The sequence below is a fragment of the Calonectris borealis genome, chromosome 39, assembly GCF_964195595.1.
Source record: "Calonectris borealis chromosome 39, bCalBor7.hap1.2, whole genome shotgun sequence".
In the NCBI taxonomy this organism is placed as follows: domain Eukaryota; kingdom Metazoa; phylum Chordata; class Aves; order Procellariiformes; family Procellariidae; genus Calonectris; species Calonectris borealis.
Genome location: NC_134350.1, coordinates 243,406 through 256,501, shown reverse-complemented (window position 1 = coordinate 256,501; position 13,096 = coordinate 243,406). Strand labels below are relative to the sequence as shown.

General features: G+C 71.8%; 2 protein-coding genes across 2 annotated transcripts; both read left to right on the top strand.

Annotated features, from left to right (window-relative positions):
* Positions 1 to 271: 271 nt before the first annotated feature.
* LOC142074625 (uncharacterized) lies at positions 272 to 3,745 on the top strand. The gene is made up of 4 exons (XM_075135355.1): positions 272 to 352; positions 1,117 to 1,212; positions 1,562 to 1,648; positions 1,978 to 3,745. Exons 2-4 carry the CDS (start codon positions 1,149 to 1,151, stop codon positions 3,582 to 3,584), a joined length of 1,758 nt encoding a protein of 585 aa, XP_074991456.1. The 5' UTR covers positions 272 to 352; positions 1,117 to 1,148; the 3' UTR covers positions 3,585 to 3,745.
* A 463-nt stretch (positions 3,746 to 4,208) lies between these two features.
* On the top strand, positions 4,209 to 12,044 carry LOC142074618 (uncharacterized). Its single transcript, XM_075135341.1, is given in 11 exon segments — positions 4,209 to 5,708; positions 5,943 to 6,042; positions 6,705 to 6,812; positions 6,906 to 7,012; positions 7,690 to 7,804; positions 8,469 to 8,534; positions 9,077 to 9,266; positions 10,153 to 10,275; positions 10,278 to 10,306; positions 10,881 to 11,314; positions 11,732 to 12,044. Coding segments are annotated over 11 exon segments (2,727 nt in total). The 5' UTR covers positions 4,209 to 4,278; the 3' UTR covers positions 11,757 to 12,044.
* Positions 12,045 to 13,096: the final 1,052 nt, after the last annotated feature.

Here is a 13,096-nt window from a genome sequence, read left to right as displayed (position 1 = left end):
GCCGCCCACGCAAAATGGCGGCGGCGGCGCGGAGGATGACGGGAGGCGTAGTCCCCGCGCGGGATGCAGCCAATCAACGTACGCCGTTGCGAACGCCCCGCCCCTTTCCGCTCCTTTCACCTTCCCGGAAGGACTCGCCTCCTCACCGGAAGCGCGACCATAGAGGCGGGGCGGGGGTTAAGGCCATGGAGACGCGCGGTCCTCCAGGCCGGCTAGAGCGGCCCCGCGGGCTCCGCACCGGAAGTGGCGTCTCGGAAGCCCCGCCACAACCGCGGCGCTTCCGGCGGCCGGGCCCGGCGGCCGCGGGGCACCGGGGGGGCCGGGGGGACGCATGGGGGGGGCCCCGCCGCGGGTGAGTGGGGCCTGGGGGCGGGGGGGGCGGGCCTGGTGCTCCGGGGGGCGGGGGGGCGAGGCTATGGGGGAGGCCTGGTGTAGATTGGGGGGGTCTGGGGTTATTGGGGGTCCCTGGTGCAGATCGGGGGGGCTCAGAGTAACGAACGGGGGTCCCTGGTGCTGATTGGGGGGGGCCTGGGGTTATTGGGGGGTCCCTGCTGCAGATCGGGGGGACTCAGAGTAACGAACGGGGGTCCCTGGTGCTGATTGGGGGGGGCCTGGGGTTATTGGGGGGGTCCCTGGTGCAGATCGGGGGGCCCAGAGTAATGAAGGGGGGTCCCTGGTGCTGATTGGGGGGGGTCTGGTATAGATTGGGGGGGTCTGGGGTTATTGGGGGGTCCCTGCTGCAGATCGGGGGGGCTCAGAGTAACGAACGGGGGTCCCTGGTATAGATTGGGGGGTCTGGGGTTATTGGGGGGTCCCTGGTGCTGATCGGGGGGGCCCAGAATAACGAAGGGGAGTCCCTGATGCTAAGGGGGGGGGCTGGGATAATGGGGGGGTCCCTGGTATGGGCTGGGGGGGTCTTGGGGTTATTGGGGGGTCCCTGCTGCTGATGGGGGGGGGGGCAAGTCTATGGGGGGGCCCTGGGGCTATGGGGGGGTCCCTAGTGCTGATGGGGGGGCTCAGGGCAATGGGGGGTCCTGGGGTTGTTGGGGGTGCCTGGTGCAGATCGGGGGGGCTCAGGGCGATGGGGGGCCCCGGCTCACCCCTCTCTCCCCCCAGGGCCGGGGGCTGACGGTGCCGGGGGCCCCGCGATGGAGGAGTGGGGGGTGCTGGGCGAGCCCCCCCAGGAGCTGCAGCGGGACGCCGGCCCCCTGGGTAAGGGCTGGGGACCAGGGGGGTCCCTGGGCACCCTGGGGGGGTCTCTGAGTTCATGGGGGGGGGTCCCTGAGGACGCGGGGGGGGTCCCTGAGCCTCTGAGGGGGGTCCCTCAGCCCATGCGGGGGGCCTTGAGGGGGGTTCTTCAGCCCTGGGGGGGTTCCTCTGTCCATGGGGGGTCCCTGAGCCTTTGAGGGGGGTCCTTCAGCCCATGGGGAGGTCCCTGCGGCCCCTGGGGGGGTCCCTGAGCACTTAGGGGGTCCCCAAGCCACCCTGTGGCTGCCCGATGGCCCGGGGGGGGGTCCCCATCCAGTGGGGTCCCCCCGCTGACCCCCCGCCCCCCCTGCAGGGTTCCCGCTGCCCGGCCCCGAGGAGCCCGGAGTCCCCCAGCCCCGGGGCAGCGAGGAGGGGGGGGAGCCCCGGGGCACCCCCACAGGTGAGGGGGGGCGGGGGGACGGGGAGGGGGACACAGGGACGGAGGAAAGGACGTGGAGGGGGACAGGGGGATGGAGAGGGGGACACAGGGATGGGCAGGGGGACAGTGGGGGGGGCACGGGGATGGAGAGGGGGGACATGGGGACAGGGAGGGGGACACGGGGATGGGGAGGGGGACACAGGGACAAGGGGGGGGACACAGGGACAAGGGGGGGGACACGGGGACCAGGAGGGATGCAGGGACAATGGGGGATGCACGGTGACGGGGAGGGGGCCACGGGGCCGGGCCGCAGCAGCAGAGGCCCTGACCCTCCCCCCCCATCCCCGCAGCCGCCTCCCCCGCCCCGCCCTGGCGTCCCCGCCCCCGCCGCCGCCCCCCGCCCCGGGGCGCGGCCGCCCCCCCCGGCGCCCCCCCGCCGCCGCCGCCGCCTCCCCGCCCCTTCGCCTGCGGGGAATGCGGGAAGCGCTTCGGCCTGAGCTCCCACCTGATCCGGCACCAGCGCAGCCACACCGGCGAGCGCCCCTTCGGCTGCGGCGCGTGCGGCAAAGCCTTCGCCCAACGTTCCGACCTGGCCCGCCACCACCGCACCCACACCGGCGAGCGCCTCTACGCCTGCGGCGACTGCGGCAAACGTTTCGCCGAAAGCTCCCACCTCCTCCGCCACCGCGTCACCCACTCCGGCGAGCGCCCCTTCCAGTGCCGCCTCTGCGGCAAGAGCTACGGCGACAGCTCCTACCTGGCCGTCCACCAGCGCGCCCACACCGGCGCCCGCCCCTACCGCTGCCCCCGCTGCGGCAAAGCCTTCGCCCGCAGCTCCACCCTCGCCCGCCACCAGCGGGTGCACGGCCCGGGACACGCCCCCGCCGCCAGGCTCCGCCCCTTCGCCGGGAAGTGGGAGGGGTTAGGAGGCGAGGAGGACGACGCCCCTTCCGGGGAAGGGGAGGGAGCGGGGAGATCACGAGGATGCCGGTGGGAGGGGCTGGCGGGTGGGCACGCCTCCCCCGGGAAGCTCCGCCCATCGTGGAGGGGGCGTGTCCTCGCCGGTGAGAGCGAGCCACGCCCCCTCGGAGGGGAGTGGGAGGGGCTGCGGCATGGTCACGCCTCCCCGGGGAAGCTCCGCCCGCTCGGTGAGGAGTGGGCGGGGCCGTGGCAGGGGAACGCCCCCCCTGGGGGGAGCAGCCCTGGTGGCGTGGGGGAGGCGGAGAGTGAGCCCCGCCCACCGGTGGGGGAGTGGGAGGGGCTACGGCGCGGCCACGCCCCCCGGGAGAAGCTCCGCCCCTTGGTGGAGAACTGGGAGGGGCTTCGCCTCAGCCCCGCCTCCTCTTCGGAGGGAGATGTGACTGATGGGGAGGAGTGGGCCGGCCACGCCCCCCCGGAGGATGAGCCCCGCCCACTGGAGAAGGAGTGGGAGGAGCGTCGCTGCGGCCACGCCCCCTCGCAGCAGGAGGAATCCCCCTTGGAGGACTGGGCTGGCCACGCCCCTCCCGAGGGTGAGCCCCGCCCATTGGAGCCCGAGTGGGAGGAGCGTCGGTGCGGCCACGCCCCCTCGGAGGAGGAGGGGGGATCCGCATTGGAGGACTGGGCTGTCCACGCCCCCCCGGAGGATGAGCCCCGCCCACTGGAGCCCGAGTGGGAGGAGCGACGATTCGGCCCCGCCCCCTCGGAGGAGGAGGGGGGCTGCCCCTTGGAGGACTGGGCCGGCCACGCCCCCCCGCAGGACGAGCCCCGCCCCCACGAGGAAGAGTGGGCGGGGCCGGGCGGCGGCTCCGCCTCCTCAGGGGATCCCTCGGAGGATGAGTGGGCGGAGCCGGCGGTCGGCCCCGCCCCTCGCGGGCTGCGAGTCGGGGGCGAGTGGGCGGGGCTGCGGGCCGCGCCCACCCGGCCGCCGGGCACCAATCACCTGCGGATCGTGGGGTGGCAGTGGGGGGTGGAGTGAGCCGTTGCCCGGCAACCGCGCGCGGGGGGGGCGGGGCAGGGGGGGGAGCGGGGGGAGCGGGGCGGTTGCCAGGCAACGGCTGCCCCGGCGACCGCCCGCGCGGGGGGCGGGGCCTGGCCAGAATCAATAAAGACGTGACCGGACGCTGGCTCCGCCTCCTTAAAGGGCCCCCGGCCCCGTTATTGGCCGCGCCGCCCGCTCCGCGCTCCCGTGGGCGGGAGGCGCCGCCCCGCGCCGCCCTGCCGCCCGCCGATTGGCGGCGGCGCCCGCTTGTCCCGCCCTCTGCCCGCCACTGGCCGGGCGCGCTGCCCGTCTCCCCCCCCCCCCCCCCCCCCGACCGCTGCCGCGTTCCGATTGGCCGCCGCAGCCGCCCGTCGCTCCCCCCACACCCGCCGATTGGCTGCGCCCTCCTCCCGTCTCGCCCTCCCCACCCCATTGGCTGCGGCCACCGCCCTGCCCGGCCCAGCTCTCCCCCCATTGGCCGCCGTCCTCCTCCGCCGCCGCTTCCTCTTCCTGCCCCGCCCGCCCCGCCCACCGCCCGTCTCCACCGACCAATGGGAAGGCGGGCCGGGGGGCGGGGCCGCGCCCCGATTGGCGGCGGGCTGCGCGCGCACCGCGGCGGCGCCGGGAGGGCGGGGGAGGGGTCGCTGCGGCCGCCGCCAGCCCCGGGCGCCCCCCGCCCCCGCTCGTCGCCATGGAAACGGGGCCCCCCGCGCCCCCGCCCCGCCCCGCCCGCCCCCGCCCCAAGATGGCCCCCGGCCCCCCGCCCGCGCCCCTGGCCAATGGGGTGGCGGCGGCGGAGGCCGGGCGGGGGGCAGCGGCCAATGAGGGGGCGGGAGAGGCCCGGCGCCGCTCGGGGGCGGCCAATGAGGGGACGGGGTCGAAGGCGGCGGCGGGGTCGACGGGGGTCAAGGCGGGGTCGACCCCGCCCAGCGAGGGGTCGGCGGAGGCCGGCGCGGGGGCGACGGCGGCCAATGAGGGCTCGGAGGCCCACCCGAGGGCGGCGGCGGCCATCTTGAGGTCAGTGGAGGCCGCGGCGGGGGCGGAGGCCAGCGCGGGGTCGACGGCGGGCGTCTCGAGGTCAACGGCGGCCAATGAGGAGCCAGAAGCCCACGGGAAGTCAATGACGGCCAGCGCGGGGTCAACGGCGGCCAGCGCGGGGTCAACAGAGGCCATCTTGGGGTCAACGGCTGCCATCACGGGGTCAACGGTGGCCAATGAGGAGCCCAAAGCCCCCAGGAAGTCAACAGCGGCCATCACGGGGTCAACAGCGCCTACTGCGGCGTCAACGGAGGCCATCTTGGGGTCAACAGCGGGCGTCTCGGGGTCAACAGTGGCCATTGAGGAGCCAGAAGGCCACGGGAGATCAACAGCGGCCATCACGGGGTCAACGGCTGCCAGCGCAGGGCCAACGGTGGCCAATGAGGAGCCAGAAGCCCACGGGAGGTCAACGGCAGCCATCTTGGGGTCAACGGTGACCAGCGTGGGGTCAACGGCAGCCACCTCAGAGTCAACTGTGGCCAACGCGGGGTCAACTGTGGCCAACGAGGAGCCAGAAGCCCACGGGAGGTCAATGGCGGCCATCTCGGGGTCAACGACAGCCAACACGGGGTCAACAGCAGCCAATGAGCAGCCAGAAGCCCACGGGAGATCGACGGCGGCCATTTCGGTGTCAACGACAGCCAACGTGGGCTCAACGGTAGCCAATGGAGCACCAATGGCGGCCAACGAGGAGCCGGAGCCTCGTGCGACCCCCGCGGCGGCCATCTTAGAGCCAAGTCCATCCGAGGCAGCGCCGGAGACCCCCGCTGCCCCGCCGGCGGCCATCTTGGAGCCATCGGCAGCCCCGCCGGCGGCCGTTTCGGGCTCTCCGGGGGAGCGGAGCCTGGCGGGGGCCAACGGGCCGGGGCGGGGCTCGCAGGGCAGCCTGGGCCCCGGCATCCCGGGGCCGCGGGGGGGGGACCTGGACTCGGTGAGCCTCCTCTCGGGGACGCTGGAGTCGTTGGCCGGTCCCTTCCCCGATGACGTCAGCTCCATGGGCTCCGACTCGGAGGTGGCGGGGCCGTCCTACCGCCGCACCGACCGCTACGGCTTCCTGGGGGGCAGCCAGTACTGCGAGGCGCCGTGAGTGACCCCAAAACGGGATGTTCCGCCTCAAAACGGGTCTCCCCCCCACCCCCACCTCCATGGGGTCCACATCTCCCCCCCCCCCCATCACCTCTGGAGGGTGACTGGGGTCCCCGGGTGTGGGGCTGGGTTTGGTGGGGGGCTCGCTATGGGGCTGGGCGGATGCCCGGGGGGAGCCGTGGGGCTGGGGGGATGTCGGGACCCCCCCGCCCACCGCCCGCCCCCCCCCAGGGAGAGCTCGGTGCCCGTGGACGTGGCGCGGCAGCGGGAGCTGAAGTGGCTGGAGATGTTCAACCACTGGGACAAGTGGCTCTCGCGGCGCTACCAGAAGGTGGGTCCTGCCCCACGGCGGGGACGGGGGTCCTGGGGGGGGCCCCATGACCCGTAGCGGGTTCGGCGGGGGGAGATTTTTCTGCCTGGGAGGGGGTTCTGCCCCCACGGCAGGTCCTGGGGGGTGTTCCCCCCCCCGTAGCAGCGGTCCTTCTGCCCCATAGAGGGGTTGGGGGGGGTCTCCTGCCCCATAGCAGGGCTAAGGGGGGGGTCTCCTGCCCCATAGCAGGGCTGGAGAGGTTACTGTGATCTATAGGGGGTCCTGAGGGGGTGCTCCTGCCCCATAGCAAGCCCTGGGGGGGTCTTTCTGCCCCACAGAGGGATTGTGGGGGTTCTCCTGCCCCACAGCAGACGCTGGGGGGATTCTGTTGCCCCATAGCAGGGCTGGGGGGGGGGTTATTCTTCCCGATAGGGGGGTCTGGGGGAGTTCTCCTGCCCCATAGCAGGCCCTGGGGGGTCCCTCCTGCCCCATAGCAAGCCTTGAGGGGGGTCTCCTGCCCCATAGAAGGGTCTGGGGGGTCCCTCCTGCCCCATAGAGGGGTTTGGGGGGCCCTCCCGCCCCACGGCAGGCTGTGGGCCCCCCCGCCTGACGGTGGGGGGCCGTGGGTCTGTCCGTGGGTCTCTCCGTGGGTCTGTCCGTCCGTGGGTCGCGCCGTGGGGCAGGTGAAGCTGCGCTGCCGCAAGGGCATCCCCTCCTCCCTGCGGGCCCGGGCCTGGCAGCTCCTCTCCGACAGCAAAGCCCTGCTCGACCGCAACCCCGGCCTCTTCCAGGTGAGGAGGGGGAGGGCGTGGCCCTGGGGGAGGCGGGCGTGGCCCCCGGGCCAGGTGGGCGTGGCCCCGGGGTGACGCCCGTCCCGCCGGCAGGAGCTGGAGCGGCAGCCGGGGGAGCCGCGGTGGTTGGACGCCATCGAGAAGGACCTGCACCGCCAGTTCCCCTTCCACGAGATGTTCGCCGCCCGCGGCGGGCACGGGTAGGACACGCCCACCTTCCCCTGGGACACGCCCACTCGGCGGGGACACGCCCGCCCCCGGCGCACCCACCCCACTGGTTCCGGCCCCGGGCAGCCCGTGAATGGGTTCTCCCGGGTGGACACGCCCCCACTCTGGGGTGGACACGCCCCTTTTGGCGTGGACACGCCCCTCATGAGCGGCCACGCCTCCCAACCTGGCCACACCCCTTTGTGAGTGGGGCTGCCCCCTTGCAGGCTGGCTCCTCCCCCGATGTATTGGCCCCTCCCCCTTTCTGGGTTGGCTCCTCCCCCTTTCTGGGTTGGCTCCTCCCCCTTTCTGGGTTGGCTCCTCCTCCTTTGGGTTGACTCCTCCCCTAAAGGGTTGCTCCTCTCTGTCCACGGTGACTCCTCCCCTTCCGGGTCGGCACCTCCCCATCTGGGCTGGCTCCTCCTCCTCTGAGCTGGCCCCTCCCCCTCCAGACTGGCCCCTCCCCTAACGGATTGGCTCCTCCCTCTCCAAATTGGCACCTCCCCCCGGGTTGGCTCCTCCCCCTTGCCGCTCCTCCCTCCCCTCCCGCTCTGGCTCCTTCCCCTCTCCGATGGCTCCTCCCTCTCTGGAGTAGCACCTCCCCCGGCCCCTGACCCCGCCCCCCCCAGCGGCTGACTCCTCCCCCGGCCCCGCCCGGCCCCGCCCACAGGCAGCAGGACCTGTACCGCATCCTGAAGGCCTACACCGTCTACCGGCCCCAGGAGGGCTACTGCCAGGCCCAGGCCCCCGTCGCCGCCGTCCTGCTCATGCACATGCCCGCCGAGGTGGGGCACGGGGGCACGGGGGCACGGGGGCGCGGGGGGGCACGGGGGGCATGGGGGGCATGGGGGGCATGGGGGGGCACGGGGGGGCATGGGGGGCACGGGGGGGCACGGGGGGCACGGGGGCACGGGGGCACGGGGGGCACGGGGGCACGGGGGGGCACGGGGGGCATGGGGGGCACGGGGGGCACGGGGGGCACGGGGGTCACGGCACGGGGGGCACGGGGGCACGGGGGCACGGGGGGGCACGGGGGGCACAGGGGGCACGGGGGCACGGGGGGCACGGGGGGGCACGGGGGGCACGGGGGGCACGGGGGGCCTGGGGGGCATGGGGGGCACGGGGCACGGGGGCACGGGGGGCACGGGGGGCAGGGGGGCATGGGGGCACGGGGGTCATGGGGGGGCATGGGGAGCACGGGGGGCACGGGGGCACGGGGGGCACGGGATCACGTGGGGCACGGGGGCACAGGGGGCACGGGGGGCACGGGGGCACGGGGGGCAACAGGGATGGGGGGGTCCCCTGGGGATGGGCCGTGGGGAGGTTTGGGGGGACCCTGGGGCCGTGGGGGGATCGGGAGGGGTTGAGGGGGGTTGGGGGGGTTCCTGCATGCCGGGGTCCCCCCGCTGACCCCCCTCCCCCCCCGCTGACCCCCTCCCCTCCCCCCAGCAAGCCTTCTGGTGCCTGGTGCAGATCTGCGAGAAATACCTGCCCGGCTACTACAGCGCCGGCCTGGTGAGGGGGCGGGGGGCGGGGGGGCGGGGGGGCCAGTGGGGGTCAGGGAGGGCCAGTGGGGGTCAATGGGGGTCAGTGGGGGCCAATGGGGGATGATGAGGGTCAACAGTGGGCAATGATGGGCAATGGAGGTCAATGGGGTTCAGTGGGGGTCAATGGTGGGCAATGGGGGGTCAATGGTGGTCAACAGTGGTCAATGGAGGTCAATGGGGGTCAGTGGGGGGTCAATGAGGGTCAACGAGGGTCAATGGTGGTCAACGGTGGTCAACGGTGGTCAACGGTGGTCAATGGGAAGTCAACGGTGGGCAACGGTGGTCAATGGAGATCAATGGTAGCCAACGGTGGTCAATGGTGGGCAATGGAGATCAATGGTGGCCAACGGTGGTCAATGGTTGTTACTGGGGGTCAATGGCGGTTACTGGAGATCAATGGAGGTCCATGGTGGTCAACGGTGGTCAACAGGGTCAATGGGAGGATGCAGGGGAGGGTCAGCGGGGGCTGTCGGGGTTTCGGGCGCCTCTGACCCCCCCGCCCCCCCCCAGGAGGCCGTGCAGCTGGACGGGGAGGTGTTCGGGGCGCTGCTGCGGCGCGCGGCCCCCGCCGCCCACCGGCACCTGCGGCGCTTCCGGGTGGAGCCGGTGCTGTACCTGACCGAGTGGTTCATGTGCATCTTCGCCCGCAGCCTGCCCTGGGCCGCCGTCCTGCGCGTCTGGGACATGTTCTTCTGCGAGGGTACGGGGGCGGGGCCTCCGGCGGGGGCGGGGGCGCGGGGCCACGCCCCACATCCGCGGTCCGTGTCCAATAGCCACGTCCCCCGTCCGGGTCCTGTAGCCGTGGTCCGTGTCCACGGCCCCCGGCCATGGGCGATGTCCACCTCCCGTGGCCCGTGCCCACGTCCTGTGCCCACGTCCCACGTCCATGTCCCATCTCTGTGTCCCACGTCCACGTCCATGTCCCACGTCCATGTCCCACGTCCCACGTCTATGTCCCACGTCCCACGTCCACGTCCATGTCCCATGTCCACGTCCACGTCCATGTCCCACGTCCCACGTCTATGTCCCATGTCCCACGTCCACGTTCACGTCCATGTCCCATGTCCACGTCCACGTCCATGTCCCACGTCCACGTCCATGTCCCATCTCTGTGTCCCACGTCCACGTCCATGTCCCACGTCCCATCTCTGTGTCCCACGTCCACATCCATGTCCCACGTCCACGTCCACGTCCACGTCCCACGTCCACGTCCACATCCCACGTCCACGTCCACGTCCCATCTCTGTGTCCCACCTCCACGTCCATGTCTCACGTCCCATCTCTGTGTCCCACGTCCACATCCATGTCCCACATCCACGTCCACGTCCCATCTCTGCGTCCCACGTCCACATCCCCCCATCTCCATGTCCCGCATCCCACGTCCCACATCCACGTCCCACGTCCGTGTCCCCACGTCCCCCATCTTCGTGTCAACGTCCCGTACCCACGTCCCACCTCCACGCCCACGTCCCACCTCCACGTCCCACCTCCACGCCCATGTCCCCACGTCCCCCACCTTCAAGCCGCCGTCCCGTACCCACGTCCCGCCTCCCCGTCCCCCCGTGTCCCCCCGTGTCCCCTGCCAGGGGTGAAGATCATGTTCCGGGTGGGGCTGGTGCTGCTGCGCCAGGCGCTGGGGACCCCCGAGAAGCTGCGGAGCTGCCAGGGGATGTACGAGACCATGGAGCGGCTGCGCAGCGTCCCCCCCCCGGCCTGCACGAGGACGCCCTGGTGCAGCAGGTGGGGGCGGGGGGACGGGGGGGACGGGGGGGGACATGGGGGGATGGGGGGGGGTGGGGGGACATGGGGGGACATGGGGGGACGTGAGGACGTGGGGGGGTGGGGGGACATGGGGGGACGGGGGGGGACGGGGGGGGACATGGGGGGACGGGGGGGGACGTGGGGACATGGGGGATGGGGGGACGGGGGGGGACGGGGGGGGACATGGGGGGACGTGGGGGGATGGGGGACATGGGGGGACGGGGGAGGACGGGGGGACGGGGGGGGACGTGAGGACGTGGGGGGGTGGGGGGATGTGGGGGGACGGGGGGACGGGGGGGACATGGGGGGACAGGGGGGGACATGGGGGGACAGGGGGACATGGGGGGACATGGGGGGACAGGGGGGGACGGGGGGATGGGGAGGACGTGGGGGGATGTGGGGACAGGGGGGACACGGGGGGACACGGGGGGATGTGGGTGGACATGGGGGGACATGGGGGGACCATGGGGACATGGGGGGACGTGGGGATGGGGGGGACACGGGGGGGGTGGGTGGGGGTGGGGGTGGGTAGGTGACGCCCCCCCCCCCCCAGGTGACGTCGGTGCCGGTGACGGAGGCGCTGCTGGAGCGGGAGCGGGGGGCGCAGCTGCGGCGCTGGCGGGAGACGCGGGGGGAGCTGCAGCGGCCGCCCCTCCCCCGCCTGCACGGGGCCCGGGCCATCCTGCAGGAGAGGCAGCGGGGGGAGGGGCGGGGGGGAGGGGCCCCCCCGGGACGGGCCGGGGGGGGAGGGGCCGCCGGAGTGGGGGGGGGGGTCCCCGCAGAAGGGGGGAGGGGCGCGGGGGCTGCTGGGGCGCTCGTGGCTGCGGCGGGGGGGGGCGGGGGGGCGGGGGGGGGCAAGGGGGGGAGGGGGAGGGGGAGGGGGAGGCGGGGGGAGGGGAGGACGAGCGGCGGCGGCAGCGACCGGACCCCCCCCCCGAGGGGCAGCGGGACCCCCCCGGCCTGCAGGACGCCTACTTCTGAGGGCAGGTGAGTGATTGACAGCTGCCCCGAGTGATTGACAGCCGCCCCGAGTGATTGACTTGCTTGATTGACAGCTGGCGTGTTGATTGACAGCCGCCCCGAGTGATTGACAGCTGCTGTGACTCATTGATTGACGGCCGCTGTGATTGATTGACAGCTGCCCCGAGTGATTGACAGCCACCCGGAGTGATTGACAGCTGCCCCAAGTAGTTGCCTTGCTTGATTGACAGCTGTCATGTTGAGTGACAGCTGCCCGGAGTGATTGACAGCCGCCCCGAGTGATTGACAGCTGCTGTGACTCATTGATTGACGGCTGCTGTGATTGATTGACAGCCACCCCGAGTGATTGCCTTGCTTGATTGACAGCTGCCGTGTTGATTGACACCCCCCTTTGATTGACAGCTCCCTCCTTTTGATTGACAGCTCCCGCTGGCCGAGCTCCGCCTGACGCCCCTCGCTGGATGATTGATTGATTGATTGACAGCCCCTGATTGACACTCCGGCCAGCCCGTGATTGACAGCTCCCTTTGATTGACAGCCCCCCCCCTTGACGCGCCACCGCCGATTGACGCCCCTGATCGATTGATTGACAGCTCCTGTTTGATTGACAGCTCCACCATTGATTGACAGTCCCACGATTGATTGATTGACGCCCGAGTCCCCCCGCCCCTCCCCCTCCCCCCGCGCTTATTTAACGGGACGCCCCCGCCCCTCCCCCTGCCCCTCCCCCCCTGTCCCCCGAGTTTTTGGGTCAAAAAAGGCACAAAACGGTTCCGGAGGAGCCTCGGCCCCGCCTCGTCCTTTTGGGGGGAGGGGCGGGGGTGGGGGAGGGGCCGGGGTGGGGCTGGGCCCCCCCCCCGCGGAATTGGGCCGCGGCCCCTTTAAGCGCTGCCGCCCTCGGCGCCCGCTGATGACGCCACTTCCGCCCTCGGCGCGGGCGCTACTTCCGCCCGGAAGTGGCCCCGCGCTGCCGCAGCCGCCGCCGGGTGAGCGCTCGCGCTTTGGGGGGGGGGCGGGCGATTTGCGTATGCAAATGAGGGGCTGGGGGGGCCTAATGAGGGCGGGGGGGCTAATGAGGGGCCGGGGTTAATTGGGGCGGGGGAGGATGTTCATGGGGGCCGTTAATGGGCGTTAATTAGGGCGGGAACGGGGGTAATGGCGGCTGATGGGGGTCGGGGGGGTTAATTAGGGCTAATTAGGGCGGGTGGGGGGGGTATGGGGAGCTAATGGGGGGGCTGGAAACGGGGGTTAATTAGAGCTAATTAAGGCCGGGAAGGGGGTGTAGCGGGGGGCTAATTAGGGCCGCTAATGGGGATTAATTGGGGCTAATTAGGGCTGCTAATGGGGATTAATTGGGGCTCCCGATGCGGGCTGATTAGGGGGGCTCATGGCGGGTTAATTGGGGCCGTTAATGAGCGTTAATGGGAGCTTAATGGGGGGCTGATATGCGGGTTAATTGGGGGGTGCTCATGGGTTAATGGGGACTAATTAGGGCCGCTAATGAGGGGTTATTGGGGGAGTAATTGGGGCGGCTAATGGGGGTTAATTAGGGCGGCTAATGAGGGGCATTGGGGGCTAGTGGGGGGCTGCTAATGGGGACTAATTGGGGTTAATTAGGATTATTAATGGGGGTTACTGGGGACCATTAATGGGAAGTAATGGCGCTAATTGGGGGCTGTTAATGGAGACTAATTAGGGCTTAACTGGGGCTGGTAATGAAAATTAATGGGAGTTTAATGGGATGATTAATTAGCGCTGTTAAAGAGCGTTATTGGGGAACCGATAACG